General features: G+C 34.6%; 1 protein-coding gene across 5 annotated transcripts; it reads left to right on the top strand.

The window, feature by feature from the left end:
* Positions 1 to 1,832: 1,832 nt before the first annotated feature.
* Positions 1,833 to 8,014, top strand: LOC117916152 (GATA transcription factor 8-like). Of its 5 annotated transcripts, none has more exons than XR_004651517.1 (5): positions 1,833 to 2,010; positions 2,938 to 3,186; positions 4,868 to 6,058; positions 6,161 to 6,197; positions 6,298 to 6,409. XR_004651517.1 is itself a non-coding variant. In XM_034832036.1 (5 exons), exons 2-3 carry the CDS (start codon positions 2,962 to 2,964, stop codon positions 6,029 to 6,031), a joined length of 1,389 nt encoding a protein of 462 aa, XP_034687927.1. In that variant the 5' UTR covers positions 1,833 to 2,010; positions 2,938 to 2,961; the 3' UTR covers positions 6,032 to 6,036; positions 6,161 to 6,197; positions 6,298 to 6,409. The 5 variants fall into 5 exon arrangements, 4 of the variants coding, with proteins under 4 accessions (XP_034687927.1, XP_034687929.1, XP_034687928.1 ...); XM_034832036.1 differs by having other exon boundaries at positions 4,868 to 6,036; XM_034832038.1 differs by lacking the exons at positions 6,161 to 6,197; positions 6,298 to 6,409 and adding an exon at positions 7,286 to 8,014 and having other exon boundaries at positions 4,868 to 6,036.
* The last annotated feature ends 5,370 nt before the right edge of the window (positions 8,015 to 13,384 follow it).

Raw genomic sequence — 13,384 nt, 5'->3', positions numbered from 1 at the left:
GATTTTCTCAAAAAAGAGAGTTTGAATCTTCCGCATTTTTTCGTTCTTGATACGAAATATGTCCACACCGACGTATATATCATATATGTTTGTGTCATAGATTTCCATTTTGAATATTAATTTTTAATTAATAATTATTAATTAATAAGCAAATTGAAAAAATTAGTACTCTGGTGTTGAAGGAATGACAGCCATGAGAGGAATGTAGAGAAGGATGCACATTTTTTGTTATTTTCCCTTCTCCTTTACGCTCCATTTATTTCTCACTAGCGGGTAAAAGCACATTATACCCAAATCTCAAATGAAGGGAAATACAAAACATAGAAATATAAATATTAAAAAAATAAAAATAAAAATAAAAGAAACCGGTGGGTATTTAGTTAATTAATTTTTTATAAGATCACCCAACTTATTGGAAATCTGGAGACCAGATTTGAAAAGATTCTTATGTTTGACAAAACATGAACAGTCTGAAGTGCCTTCGAGTAATGACACTCAGCAAATAACAAACAAATGGGCTTTTGCAAGGAACATATTTCTCTCGTGTTGTCTAAAAATTACTCAAGAGACGAAGAGAATGGTATTTGTTTGTACAAATTAAACCTAAAAGTTATGAGGCGGCCCCATATCATATTTCACACTTTCATAAATTTAAGTTGTGGAAGCCCCTTTATGTCTCTCTTTTAATAATGAGTTTTGAGACCAACGGAAATTTAATCTCAGTCAAAAGTTGTTAGACCATTCATTGTTTGCATGTAATCATCATAAATATATAATTTATATTATGATAAAATTAAAATTGATTATAAAAAAACTAAAATATATAACATATAAGTAATTAAAAGAAGTGAAAGATGATTCACTTTTTTATGTTTTAACATTTACTAGATTAAGTTATGATAAGGACAAATATAAAATATAAATAATATTTTAATACTTTTAGTTTTATTAAATACTACAAATATAAATTTATATATTAAAAAAATACAATATTTCAACACTTATATATATATATCATTTTATTATATTAAGAATTATTATCTTACATATATTATTTTAATGTTTTTTTAGGTCATGTCATAAATATGGTTATATTTTTCCTTCATGAGGCCAATCATAAATGACATCTATCATAGAGAAGAAATAGGTCGGTTTTGTTGTGCGTTAATTCTTCTATTCTTTCCTTTTAACTAATAAAATAAGATGATTCAAAATGTAAATTGAATCAAATAAAAGTCCAATCCATGATCCAATCGGTTTGATTGATATCAACTAAAAGTTAGGGATATCCTTTTTATGCATGACACATTACACTTTACTAATTTAAAATATTTCATAAGTCAATGATAAAATTAATCAAAAAAGCCTAAATTAATAACAAGTCGATGGGGTGAGCTAATTCATGACAAAGATCAACCAATAAGGTATAGTTAGTGAAAGGCTCTCATTTTCTAGACCAATGCCATTTGCATTATCAATTATCATTTATTTACACGATAAACGATGATTGAATAGTTATTATTACTATTTTTAATTTATTATTAAATTCCTATATTTAAATATTTTATTATATATATATTTTAAAATATTAATATAAAATATCTAAAAGTACGACCATATGATATTTATTTGTTTGGTGGGGTTGTTAAGATTAAAATTAAATTGACTGGGGTCCAAAATTTCTTTATTATTGTAAAAAAATAAATATGATAAAATATTTAAAGTAAATAAAAGGAATTAATGGAAATAAATTATTATCCGGAAATTTAAAAAGAAAGTATTTAAATTTGTCATTTGAAACCAATGTCTGTGTATTACACAGGGTTTAGCATTTTAAGGCAAACAAACGTTATGATGAATAATTCCAAAGTATGAGTGGCTTTCAAAAGCTACTGTCCATGGTTACTCAGCCGCGTTTTCGTCTCACCCAAGCAACATCCAGCCTCTTCTTCAGCCAAACATTACCCTCAAGCTTCGGATTCTGAACTGGGGTTTTAGGGTTTATCAGAGGTTCGGACAAACTCACTTCTTCTCTTTTACTGTGTATATATATATATATATATATATATATATATATATATATATATATATATATATATTTTTTTTTTCTGTTAAATTCTTTTCTTCTTCAACACATTGCTTGCATTTCTTTTACTCTCCATTTGGTTTCTGAGATAATGGAAAAAAGAGGGGAAGAAGAGGAAGGGTTTTTTTTTTTTTTTTGGGGGGGGGGGCGTTTATTGGTTAGCAGAAATGGAAAAAAAATCAGCTAAGTTTAATGATATTATTAATTCTAGATAACTGGAGATTTTGGTTTTTTTTGGGCTCCCACATGACGCAAAAGATAAGGTTCCTCATGTTGATAATGTTTTCTTTTTCGGCATTTTCTCAGCGACCAAACGAACTCTACAAATTTTGGTTGACGGTAAAATTGGGACAAATGTTACCCTTTTGAGTTGTTTCAATTCCGAGGAAAGAAAGAAAGTCTCGCAGCTTTGATTTTCGGGGTTCCAAAGAATGAAAGTTTTTCAAAATTTTGGTTTTCTTTCCCTTTCCGTTCTTTTTCTCGGCAACCAAAGGCGGGTTTTCAGTCAAAATGGATGACGTTATTGATTCTCTGAAACACAAATGACGTCATTTTACCTTTTTGTCATCACCATATTCCCATTAAGCAATAGGCAAAATTAACGGATATGAAATATCTCTGCATTTGGAGAGTCCTTTATTTAGTATGTTCCAAAAGCTTTATGCGTTTTGGGCTCTGTAGAATTTGAATGGATGTAAATAATATTATGATTATATAGCAAACCATTCTATATGATAATCTTTTATGCAGAGAAGGTTTTCAGTATTCCTTTTAAGTTCAGTGCATGAATTGCATATACGAGGGGTTGAATTCTTTTTCTAAATTTGATTATTTCTTCCTTTGCATTTTAGTATTATGTGTTGCAGAAGTTCAATATGATTGACTCTGGGCTTTTTGATGAGAATGGCAATGACCATAGCTCAGATGATATGTTTGATGGCATCATTGATATTTTTGATTTCCCCATGGAAGATGTGGACATTGGTGGAGAGGTAGAGGAGCTGCAAGGTGAATCATCACCTTTGAATGATTTCTTGGCCCTTCCCTGTCCTTTCTCGGGCAATTCTTGCAATGACACTTCAAACCTTCGAACAATTCCAGTGAGTTTCCTTGATGTTTGATTGCATACTCTTTTGTTCATGAGCACCTAATGGCTATGGGATTGTTTTGACCCATTTAACCTGTGCTTTGTGTAAATAAAGGTAGGGTAACTTGACATACCGGTATTTTATTAGAAGTGAAATTGCTTCCTATTGAATATTTCTGAAGGAGAAGCTGAAATACACCTTTAAAATGACATCTAGAACACTGTGGAACTTGATGAACTAGCACATGAACTAATACCTATTTTCCCTTCTGTGGAACTGAAAGAAGATGAAGGGAGATGGGCCGATATGCTCAAAATTGAATCCGAAGTATATACTCTATTACCATTTTAAGAAATGACATAAATTGGATAATTTTGAACTTCTTATTAAAAAATTTCCGCTTCGTTAGAGTAACTGCGATCATGGTGGACAGAACTCAGTGCACATTTGACTCTTATTATGTCTTTGCCAAGAATTTATATTTTTCATCTGTGACATGAACCCAGAGTCTCTAGTGGGTTGGTTTCCTCTCTGTTATAAATGTGAGAGCTTGGCATCTTCTCTCATAAGTCTCAGCCATAAGGAAGCTCCCTATGAAACTGTAGTTTGGAGAGGGTCGAAAGCCAAGGAAAAACCTGTCATTTACTTGCATATAGAAAACAATGAAGGTGAGTAGTTTACTTTGAGAAATACATTCACTGTGTGATACTCTAAAGGTACTCTAGTTCAACCAATGTGTAGACTGACATACAAGTCGTGTCAGCTGCTCTGGGTAGTTTGGGGGCTATAAAATCATATCACTTTGCTACATTGAAGTCAAGGGTTTGTTTAAGATTGACTCTAATTAGTAAGGTTGATAGTTTCTCCAATTTTTCTCTGTTATCACGAACAATAAACATAAAAATATAGATCACATTGTGATGGTGTTTCCTTTCTTAGTTACAATAATATACTGATTAATCACATGCTGATCTCTTATTTAGCTCTAGTGAGCCATTTTATATCGTTGTGAGAGAATTTCTGTCATATTAGCTATGCATAATTCTTTTTAATTTTGTATAAACCATGGGATGTCAAGGATAACGTCCTTTCTTCAAGTAGACACGGGATGTGGGATAAGTGAACTCTTTCTTTGTCCCAAAAAAGTACCTTGGGTGGTGCTTTTAGAAAACACATTTAGCATAGAAAGCGTTTTGGGAGAACCAATGAGCATTTGATAAGTATTTCTCCCAATAACTCTTCTAGAGAATATGCTTCAATTAAAAGCACTTCAAATAGAAATATTACCAAAAGTACTCTTAAGTCTTTTTGTATTTTTGGTGTAAGAGATGGAAAAAGAAGAAATTTTAAACTGGATTTAGTGTGGACCAGGTTGTATAGTCCATAAATCTACTGAAAGCTTAAGACATATATACAAGAAAATACAAATTCAAATTCACAACCTTTATGTAGAAATTAAAGGATATGGAAAAGATTCATTTGAGAACATGTCTCTTGGGAAGATGATAAATTTAGAACATTAAGGGCAAAACAACCTTCAATTTGCCATAAACAGGAACAGGATGAATATTTTCCTCCAATGAACAAAATATGATTCTAATTCTTTAGCTAAATGTTTCTTTGGACTAATGTGGTATATTTTCTTTCCTCTCGTCTGATTTTTTTAGTTTGGTTTGTCCTTTGATGTCTTCAGTCTGATGAAGCTCCTCGGACAGAGCCAATCGTCATAGATACTTGTAGTGGAAATATTTCTCTCCATGGGGATTCTTCTGATGACAAAGAATCACTGCTGCTGCAAAACTCTACAACCTCTGAATCCGGAAAATCTGCCTCTGAACCATTTGCCCAAACCATTGAAGCTTCAGAAGGCTATCCCAACTTCATGAAAGGAAAGCAGAAGAAGAAAAAGAGAAAGAAGCTATCACTGCTATCAGGCGCTATGGGGGTAAAGAAACAGTGGTGGCAGCAGCCGATTACAATTGGGAGATGCATGCACTGTAATGTAACAAGGACCCCACAATGGAGGGAAGGACCAAATGGGCCCAAGACTCTTTGCAATGCATGTGGAGTTTGCTACAAGCGTGGCAGCCTCTTTCCAGAGTACCGTCCTGCATCCAGCCCTACTTTTGTTTCATCTTTGCACACAAACTCCCGCAGAAAAGTTACCGAGATGAGACACAAAGCTGGTCAAGAGGCTGCTGTTGGAGCAAGTCCAACCTTTCTTACTACACCTCTGCACACCAATTCCAGCGACAAGGTTATAAAGATGAGCAACAAAGCCGGTCAGGCTGGGGACTCTTGCAGTGAGGTTGTGGAGATAAGAAACAAAGGCATCCAGGTGGGGGCTACCTTCCTTGCAACTTCAGATTCAAAGCCCGATGAGAAAGTTACTGAAGCTGACATGGAGGCTTCTACGGCAGTTAGTCCCATCCCTGTTGCAACTTTGCCCTCACCCCACAGGAAGGTGATTAAGATGAGAAGTAATGGTGGGCAGGAGGCTGCTATGGCCACAACTCCTACCTTTGTTGCATCATTACACTCAAACTCCCACAAAAAATGTTCCTTCCAGCAGCCAGTTACTGTTAGGAAATGCATGCATTGTGAGGCAACACAGACCCCTTTATGGAGGCAAGGACCATGGGGACCCAAGAGCCTCTGCAATGCATGTGGGATTCGATACAAGTCTGGCCGTCTCTTCCCAGAGTACCATCCTGCTGCCAGTCCTACCTTTGTTGCATCTTTGCACTCAAACTCCCACAAGAAAGTCTTAGAGATGAGAAACCAGGCTACCCAACAACAGCTTTCTTTGGCTGCAACAGATACGGCAATGTCCCACCCCTCACAATTCATTCCATGAAGAAGGTGAGAGACCATTTTCCTGGTGGTGAGCTCCTGTTTTCTGTAGTCTTTTTTTTTCATTTGGGGTGAACTTGTTTTATGTACATATGAGGGTTGGAACTCTTGATGACCTTGTGTTTGGTAACAGGGAAAGGCAAAAAAGAAGAGTAGAGAAAACATTAAAGGTAGGTATTTGAATTTGGCTTAGGATTAGTAATGTTTAAATGGTATATTTAGTTTATGAGAGTTCGCATTTACCTTTTCCTGTTGCTTTGATGGGTTCAGCTGTTCAACTGCTAGTCACCCCATTTTCACTGCCGGTATAGCCATTCTCTCATTCAGAAGGTGAACCGGTGAACCGAATCAGACCAGGGTCCCATCCGGGAGTTGAATTGGTCCAATCGTCCAGGCCAGTTAGTTCGGTTTTTAAATCATTGATTAAGTAGTGAGTAAATTAAGAATTTCTCGACACTTTGCTCTAGCATCACACCCTTGCAGGGCCTGGGACTGAATTATTAGACGGAAGCCCAATACCATCTTCCAGCCGTGGAAACCGAAAGCATAGGCCCAAAATGCGACCGAATCACGAGGAATCCGAGTGGAGGGCAACCTTCATTGATGGGGGGGGGGGGGGGGGGGGGGGGGTCCAGGTGTCATTAATTAATTGGATGGAAAGCTGACTCGTCGTTGAGGACGTCATTAATTAATTGGATGGAAAGCTGACTTGTCGATGAGGACATCTGTACATATGTTTCTCTGACCTGGTCCCATAACCCCCAATCTCCACTCCACAGTTCACCCCAACACTCGAGCTGTATATTGACTCCATTTAAAGGTGCCACCCCACCAGGCCACGCCTTGGAACTCATTATTTGACTTTGAATGATTCATTCATTCACATTCTTCTCATTCTTAATTTTGTCCGTAGAAATTATTTTCATTAAAAATTTGCCATTGTTTACCATTCATAGATTTCAAATATTATAATAATAATAATAATCATAATTTGTAACGTAATAATTCCGACAAGGTCCCTATGTGCATTCCATGTGTTCACGTTGATTGTCGAAATAATTTTATAAAATACTTTTTCTAGTACCACACATGATACAACCTTTTATTTATACGGATCAAACATCGTTTGATTTGTGTATGAAAAATCAGTTGATGTATAAAATTTGGTTTCATTATTTTGGAGGATCGACCAGGAAAAGGTTAAAGACATGAGCATGACATTTCTCTGTTATCCTTCTCACTTGTCATATGGTCCCAGGAATTTATTGTTCAGTTGGCGTGCACATCCACCTGCGATCCCAGGCGTACACGTGTCATGGGGGTGGTCCACCTTCTGGAGGGGGTGGACCTCCCCGCTGCATTGGAAGACAAAACGACAGAGATTCCATGAAGTGGGGCCCAACACGCAGTGAAACGTCGCATCGCTCGCTTGATCACCCCAACCCCACCCCTTTAATGATGGGGCTTGTTAATGAATCCAGATCAAGCCACTGCTGCTCCAACACGTGGTACATCACACTCCTCAGCCACCCAGCGGTCAACCACTTCGGCCTCCAACTGTTGGGTTGTCCCTTAGCTGTCAAGGGGGATGAGTGAGCACCGGGGGCGCATGTTAGCGTGGGCGGTCTGGAGGGAGGATATCGGCGTCAGTGACAGTGGCGTCAGTTGGGCTGTCGCCCTTTTTGGGTAGGGACCCAAACCATGGTCCATGCCTCCATGGTTAAGCCCGATTAAATCGCCGATGTGGGAGGCGAGGGCTTATTGCCTGGTAAGCAAAACAAAAACAAAAAGGAGATGGAACTAAAAAGTGAAGAGACGGGTGTGACGGTTTATGGTATGGTATTCGTGATTTGATCTGTTTTGGTTTGCACTTTTAGGCTCTCAATTGTTTGTGAAAAAAGGGTTGGGCGAAGAAATTTACACCAACCAAATTCCACCCTTTTCATTGCAACCGCCTAAATGGGTATTCTGATTTGGAGTTTTCGTACTTGTTGCTTTGCAAGTTTCATACTTCGCCTTCTACTTTATTTTGATTTTGACTTTTACCTATCCTTAATTTTATTTGTTGAATTGATTTCATATGATTTACCCATTTACGTATTTTTAATTTTTTTTTTTATGAAAGTAGAATTAATTACCCATGAGATTAATTTTAGATCTATTTTCAAATTTTTATATGAAAAAAAGTAAAAATAAAATAAATAAAATAAAATCAATAAATTATTTCAAAAATTTTCACTTTTTTTTTTAACTCTTTTATATAAAATTAAATAATTTAAAAATAAAGAAGTTTCTAATTAATTTTAATCATATTTATTTATGAACCGATAGCATAGTATCTAGTAAGCAAATTAACTAAGTTTGCTTCTTATCGTGCCACTTATACAATTCTCAATAGCTTACACTAAGGAATTTCATCTTTCTAAGATTTGTTGCACTATTGAATGCCATCTACCCCATTATTACAAAGATTTGCTTAACTTGTGTTTTATATGGAGGGATATGTTGCACTATTGAATGCTATCGACCCTATTATTTCAAAGATTTGCTTAACTCAGTGTTCTGTGTTTAACAAACATCTTTGCTCACCATGTGCCTCATGTTTGATGCCTTACAATACTCCATGAGAATTATCAACTCCTTAATGTGCCAACAACCCTTGATTAGGCTTCCCTTAATGCCAAGGTGTCACATCCTTACACTTCCATGTATCATATTTTTGTAGTCTAATAAACATTGTTTTGTCTTTCACCAATGCTAATTGCTATACCAAGCATGTTAAGCCCATGTATGCTACTCAACCCATTGATGTATGTACAAGTAGCCCCATATGTGCCAAGCCTTCACTTGCCCACATTCTTACTATAATGTTGCTTATGTGTACCAAGTTTTCTTCTTGGCCCATGGTCTACATTTGTTGCTTTGCTAGCTCATGCATGTCAACTTGCTAATTCCTTCATTTTGAGGCATGCATAGCTCATGTAGCATTACGCCCATGCGTTGCACTACACTTATGTTGTTGAACCAACCTATACGTACTACTAAGGTTTATCATCACACCTTGTTTATGTACAATGCTCCATGTTGTACCTTCAAAGTGGCATAGTTGTTGTCGCCCACATTTTACCACTACTCTTAGAGAAAGTCAATCCTCTTCAATCCCTTAAGGAGCTTTTTAAGTCTACATCACTTTGATAAATAGGAGAGATATCATAGGTGCTTCCATAGATATAATAATTTTCTTTAATTATAGAAAATAGAAATATATTACACAACTTGAAAAATCTTTCTCAAGGCATATCTTTTGAAGAAAAATCTTAACCAAATGAAAACTCACACTTGAATTTTTGCCTACTCAAGCCACTCATGTCTTGTCTTACATGTGCATGCTGACATAATACCACTCTCAAGTCACCACCAAGCCATTACTTAAAACCCATAATACTCATCCCCTTGCATTGATATGCTACTTAGCCTCACAAGCATCCTCGTTTATTATTTTGTATTCAATATGGCATGTCAGCACGCCATAGGCACTCATAAGTCCAAGGTGCGCAACATGAGACCTTGGTTTTGCATCAACATAGTCAAGGTATTGACAAACTATCCCTATCAAACACAACTAGCACCCTTATTGACTTGACTTGTAAATACTTTTGTGATGCCTCTTCAAATTGCCATAAGATTGTATCCCTCTCTAAGTTAGCTTCACTTTCAAGAGTCCCTTTCTAATAGATGAAGGTGGTGTTTGTTTTTTTACTTAATTCTAAATAGAACTTTAATGCTTAATAATGTTAAATATTATATTGTTTGTTTTTGTAGTATTTTATTTCTATTAAGTATTAAAAAGTAAAGAAAAACAAGTATGTTATTTTTTCTATTTAGAAAAAGCTACATATTTTGGTTTTTTTCTATTTAGTAAAAAATTTATAATAAGTCATGAAAAAGTAGAAAAACAAACAACCTAAATTCTAAAAACAAATTGTTTTCAGTAAAAAGCCAAATAAAAAACACCACCTAAGTAATCCATTCTTCTATTCTTTTACTTATCCTCATAGTTTGATGATCCAATATCTCATAAACCTCTTGCTCTGCATGCTTTTGCTACATCTTGGTAGGATCTTGATTTTCATGAAAGGGATCCACATGAAAAGAATGATGAAGTTTCAGTCTATTCAAAAGTTTTAACCTATATGTAGTCATATTAATCTTTTTTTATTACTTCAAAGGGACAATCATACTTAGAGATCAAGTCCTTTACTACTTTCTTGTTGTTAACTTTCATTCAAATATATACCAATATTGTCACCTACTTGAAATTCTAACGACCCTCTTCCTTTGTTAGTATACCCTTTTATTCGTCTCTTAACATTCTCCAAACTTTATGTCTTTTTCAAACATTTCTAGTCAAGATTTCACGAATCTAAACATTGTAGGATTAATGCTATGTCCAACCTACATCTAAAAAAAATCCTAAACCTAATGAAATCCTACACTTGAATTTTTGTTGAGACAAACTACTTATGTGGTGTCATGTGTGTGCATGCTCATGTGCTATCACCCTCAAGTTGCAACCAAACAACCACCTAGTACTTATAACACTTATCCCCTTGCACTAAGATGTTACATAGTCTTGTAAGCTCTCTTGCTTGTTACCTTATCTTCAATATGGCATATCATTTCATATGTCATAGGAATCCATGGGTGCAAGGGTATTGGCACTAAGCCATTAGACACCTTTAGTAAAAACGTAAAAAATTTCTCAATGTGATAATAATGCAACTACACAACCCTTCTCTTCGAAATGGTATAGAAATTATTATCAGAGAAATTTTCCCGATGAAGTGAAAAAAAATTGGATAAGTTAACCCGTGAAAGTAGGTAAGAGATGTTTCATAGTTTATTTCACCATATGATATAATTCCTACTTCATTTATGTCATGACATGGCTACTAATGTCGTGAGTTGTATTAAAGATGATAAATATATATTCTTTGAGTTCTTAAAATAACAATAAAGATAAAATAGTCAAAATCATAGACCTAACATGATCAAACATGGTAATAAGAATTATGCAACTAATAACATGACTTCCATATATTATTTATTGTGTCATGAAAATGGTGTGACATACATAAATTGTCATGTGAAAGGAGAATTAGATTGTTGCAAAATATGATTTTGAAACTATGAATGTTCATGTTAAACGAAAACCATAGATGAAAGATGCTCTCCATAAATAAATAGTACCTACCTAGTGGGATTAATGGGGTGCACTCCCCTGAACTGATTTTTTGTAGACACATGCCCAACCTAATTATTGAATGGGTCCATATGTTGGCTATGGATAGGTTTGTACAGTAATCCACTGCAAGGCTAACCCACCCCACCCCAATCATAGTCCTTCTACTTCCAACCCTTAGGCCACTTAAGTGGAAACCCTCAATTATTGAACCCAAAAGGTTGAATGGAGACGAGCTCAGCCTTGGAATTTTCCATCCCAAAAGGTCAATTGCCGAAGGACCACATAAAGACAGCCCTAAAAGGCATTCACCCTTTAAGATGAAAAACATGGGGCCTGTGGGCCTATGCATATGGGACGGCAACTTTCATGTTAGAAACTGGAATGTGAAATATAGAATGTTATTAGATTATAAGATAAGAATGATAAAGAAAAGCCGTCCAAACTAACGATGGGTCACACTAATTAATTAATTCAAAGGTCGACATTTCACATTTGGTCGAACGTAGCATGTCTGTATCAAATGTTGTTGCTTCACCAACCACTGTCAATCTCTTCATTTATAGTCTTCCATGGCAGTTTTCCTGGATTTGCTGCATTTTTTTTTCCTCATTGGGGTAATGGGTCAATGACCAAAAATGAACTTCACACAATTCAGAGTAATTCAGTTTTCAGTTTTCAGTTTTCACCCACCAAAAGAAAAAAATAATTGTGGAAGTTTATTTCTCATTCAAGGACAAAAAAAATCATTGATTTCACCAATGTCATCCTGTCTTTGTCATTTGTCATTCCTATCTTTAAGTTGTTGTTCGGTTGGCTTTTAGTTTAGTTTTCTTGGTCATTCTCATAACAAGTCATCATTCATTCATCTCTTAGCTGAATTGCCATGTCGCATTCATTCATAAAAATTGTCATTATTAGTGGTTGTATCTCAATCTCCATCACTATTCCTTTTATCTCTCTTTTCTTGAAAGCCCTGTACTATTCAATTTCAACTTGTCCAGCCGACCCAAATCCCCACCACCTCCACCTAACAATCTTATGGGATGGATGTTTACTACTTTACAAGGAAATAAAATTGAATACAAATAGAATCAATGAAAATGAAAATAATTGATTTTGAGTTCATTGGAATAAAATGATTTTATATATATAAAAAAAAATCAATTTTGTTATTTTTTATATAATTTTTATTTTAATGTTATATTAATATGACTATGTTTTCATTTTTAAAAATATATATTTTAAGCTGATTTTAATAATTTATTTATATAAAAAAATAAATATGTATTATTTTGTGCTGAAATTGAAGTTGGTTTGTTAAGGTTTAATCCTAGTACTTGACCAAATTAGGATTTCTCAATGTTAGGTTGGACTTCATCTTTCATATGGGCTTGGAATAAGAAGGAAATGGTTTTTGCTAACATGAATACCCCTTGAAAAAGTTATTATAGGAAAGAAAAATACAAGAAAAAAAAAAACAAGTTCAAGCTCGATATTTTTTTTTATTATTATACTTTCTGAATATTATTTCACTTTAATATGCGTAGTAAATATTTTAAAAATTATAAGTTTTTATAGAATTCTCATAATATTTTTCTTTTAAGTTTTTCAATATAAACTAGGTGATATACATTTAAAACATCCTTATTTCAAGTTATGACCATTTTAAAAACTTCAACAAATTAGCATCGATAGGGAGATGTGAGTTGCACTACATATAACTGATAGAGTGAAAACAGAGATTGACATGCGAAGGAAAAGGAAACAACTTATCTCATCCAAAATCATTAATGAAATAAGAAAATAAGTAATCAAATTGTAGATGAAGGATGATAAAGAAGAAGAGATAGATGATGGATAGTTTGTAGAATAAAATGATAAATGATTATAAACCGAATAAGAAACTATAAATAGATTGAATAAGTGATCATTAATTAATTACAATTTATATTACTTTATCATTTTACTCTTAAGAGTACTTAAAGAGTAATGTAACTAGCTTATCGTCTCGTGACACGAGTTTTAACTCCTAAGTAAAGGTAAGTAAAGAATTTAGGGCCAAAAAAGCCCTCGATCAATCCTTACTTAAGCCTAAATTATTGACTAAGGCTC

The sequence above is a fragment of the Vitis riparia genome, chromosome 6 (assembly GCF_004353265.1).
Source record: "Vitis riparia cultivar Riparia Gloire de Montpellier isolate 1030 chromosome 6, EGFV_Vit.rip_1.0, whole genome shotgun sequence".
In the NCBI taxonomy this organism is placed as follows: domain Eukaryota; kingdom Viridiplantae; phylum Streptophyta; class Magnoliopsida; order Vitales; family Vitaceae; genus Vitis; species Vitis riparia.
This window is presented reverse-complemented; position numbering and strand designations above follow the sequence as displayed.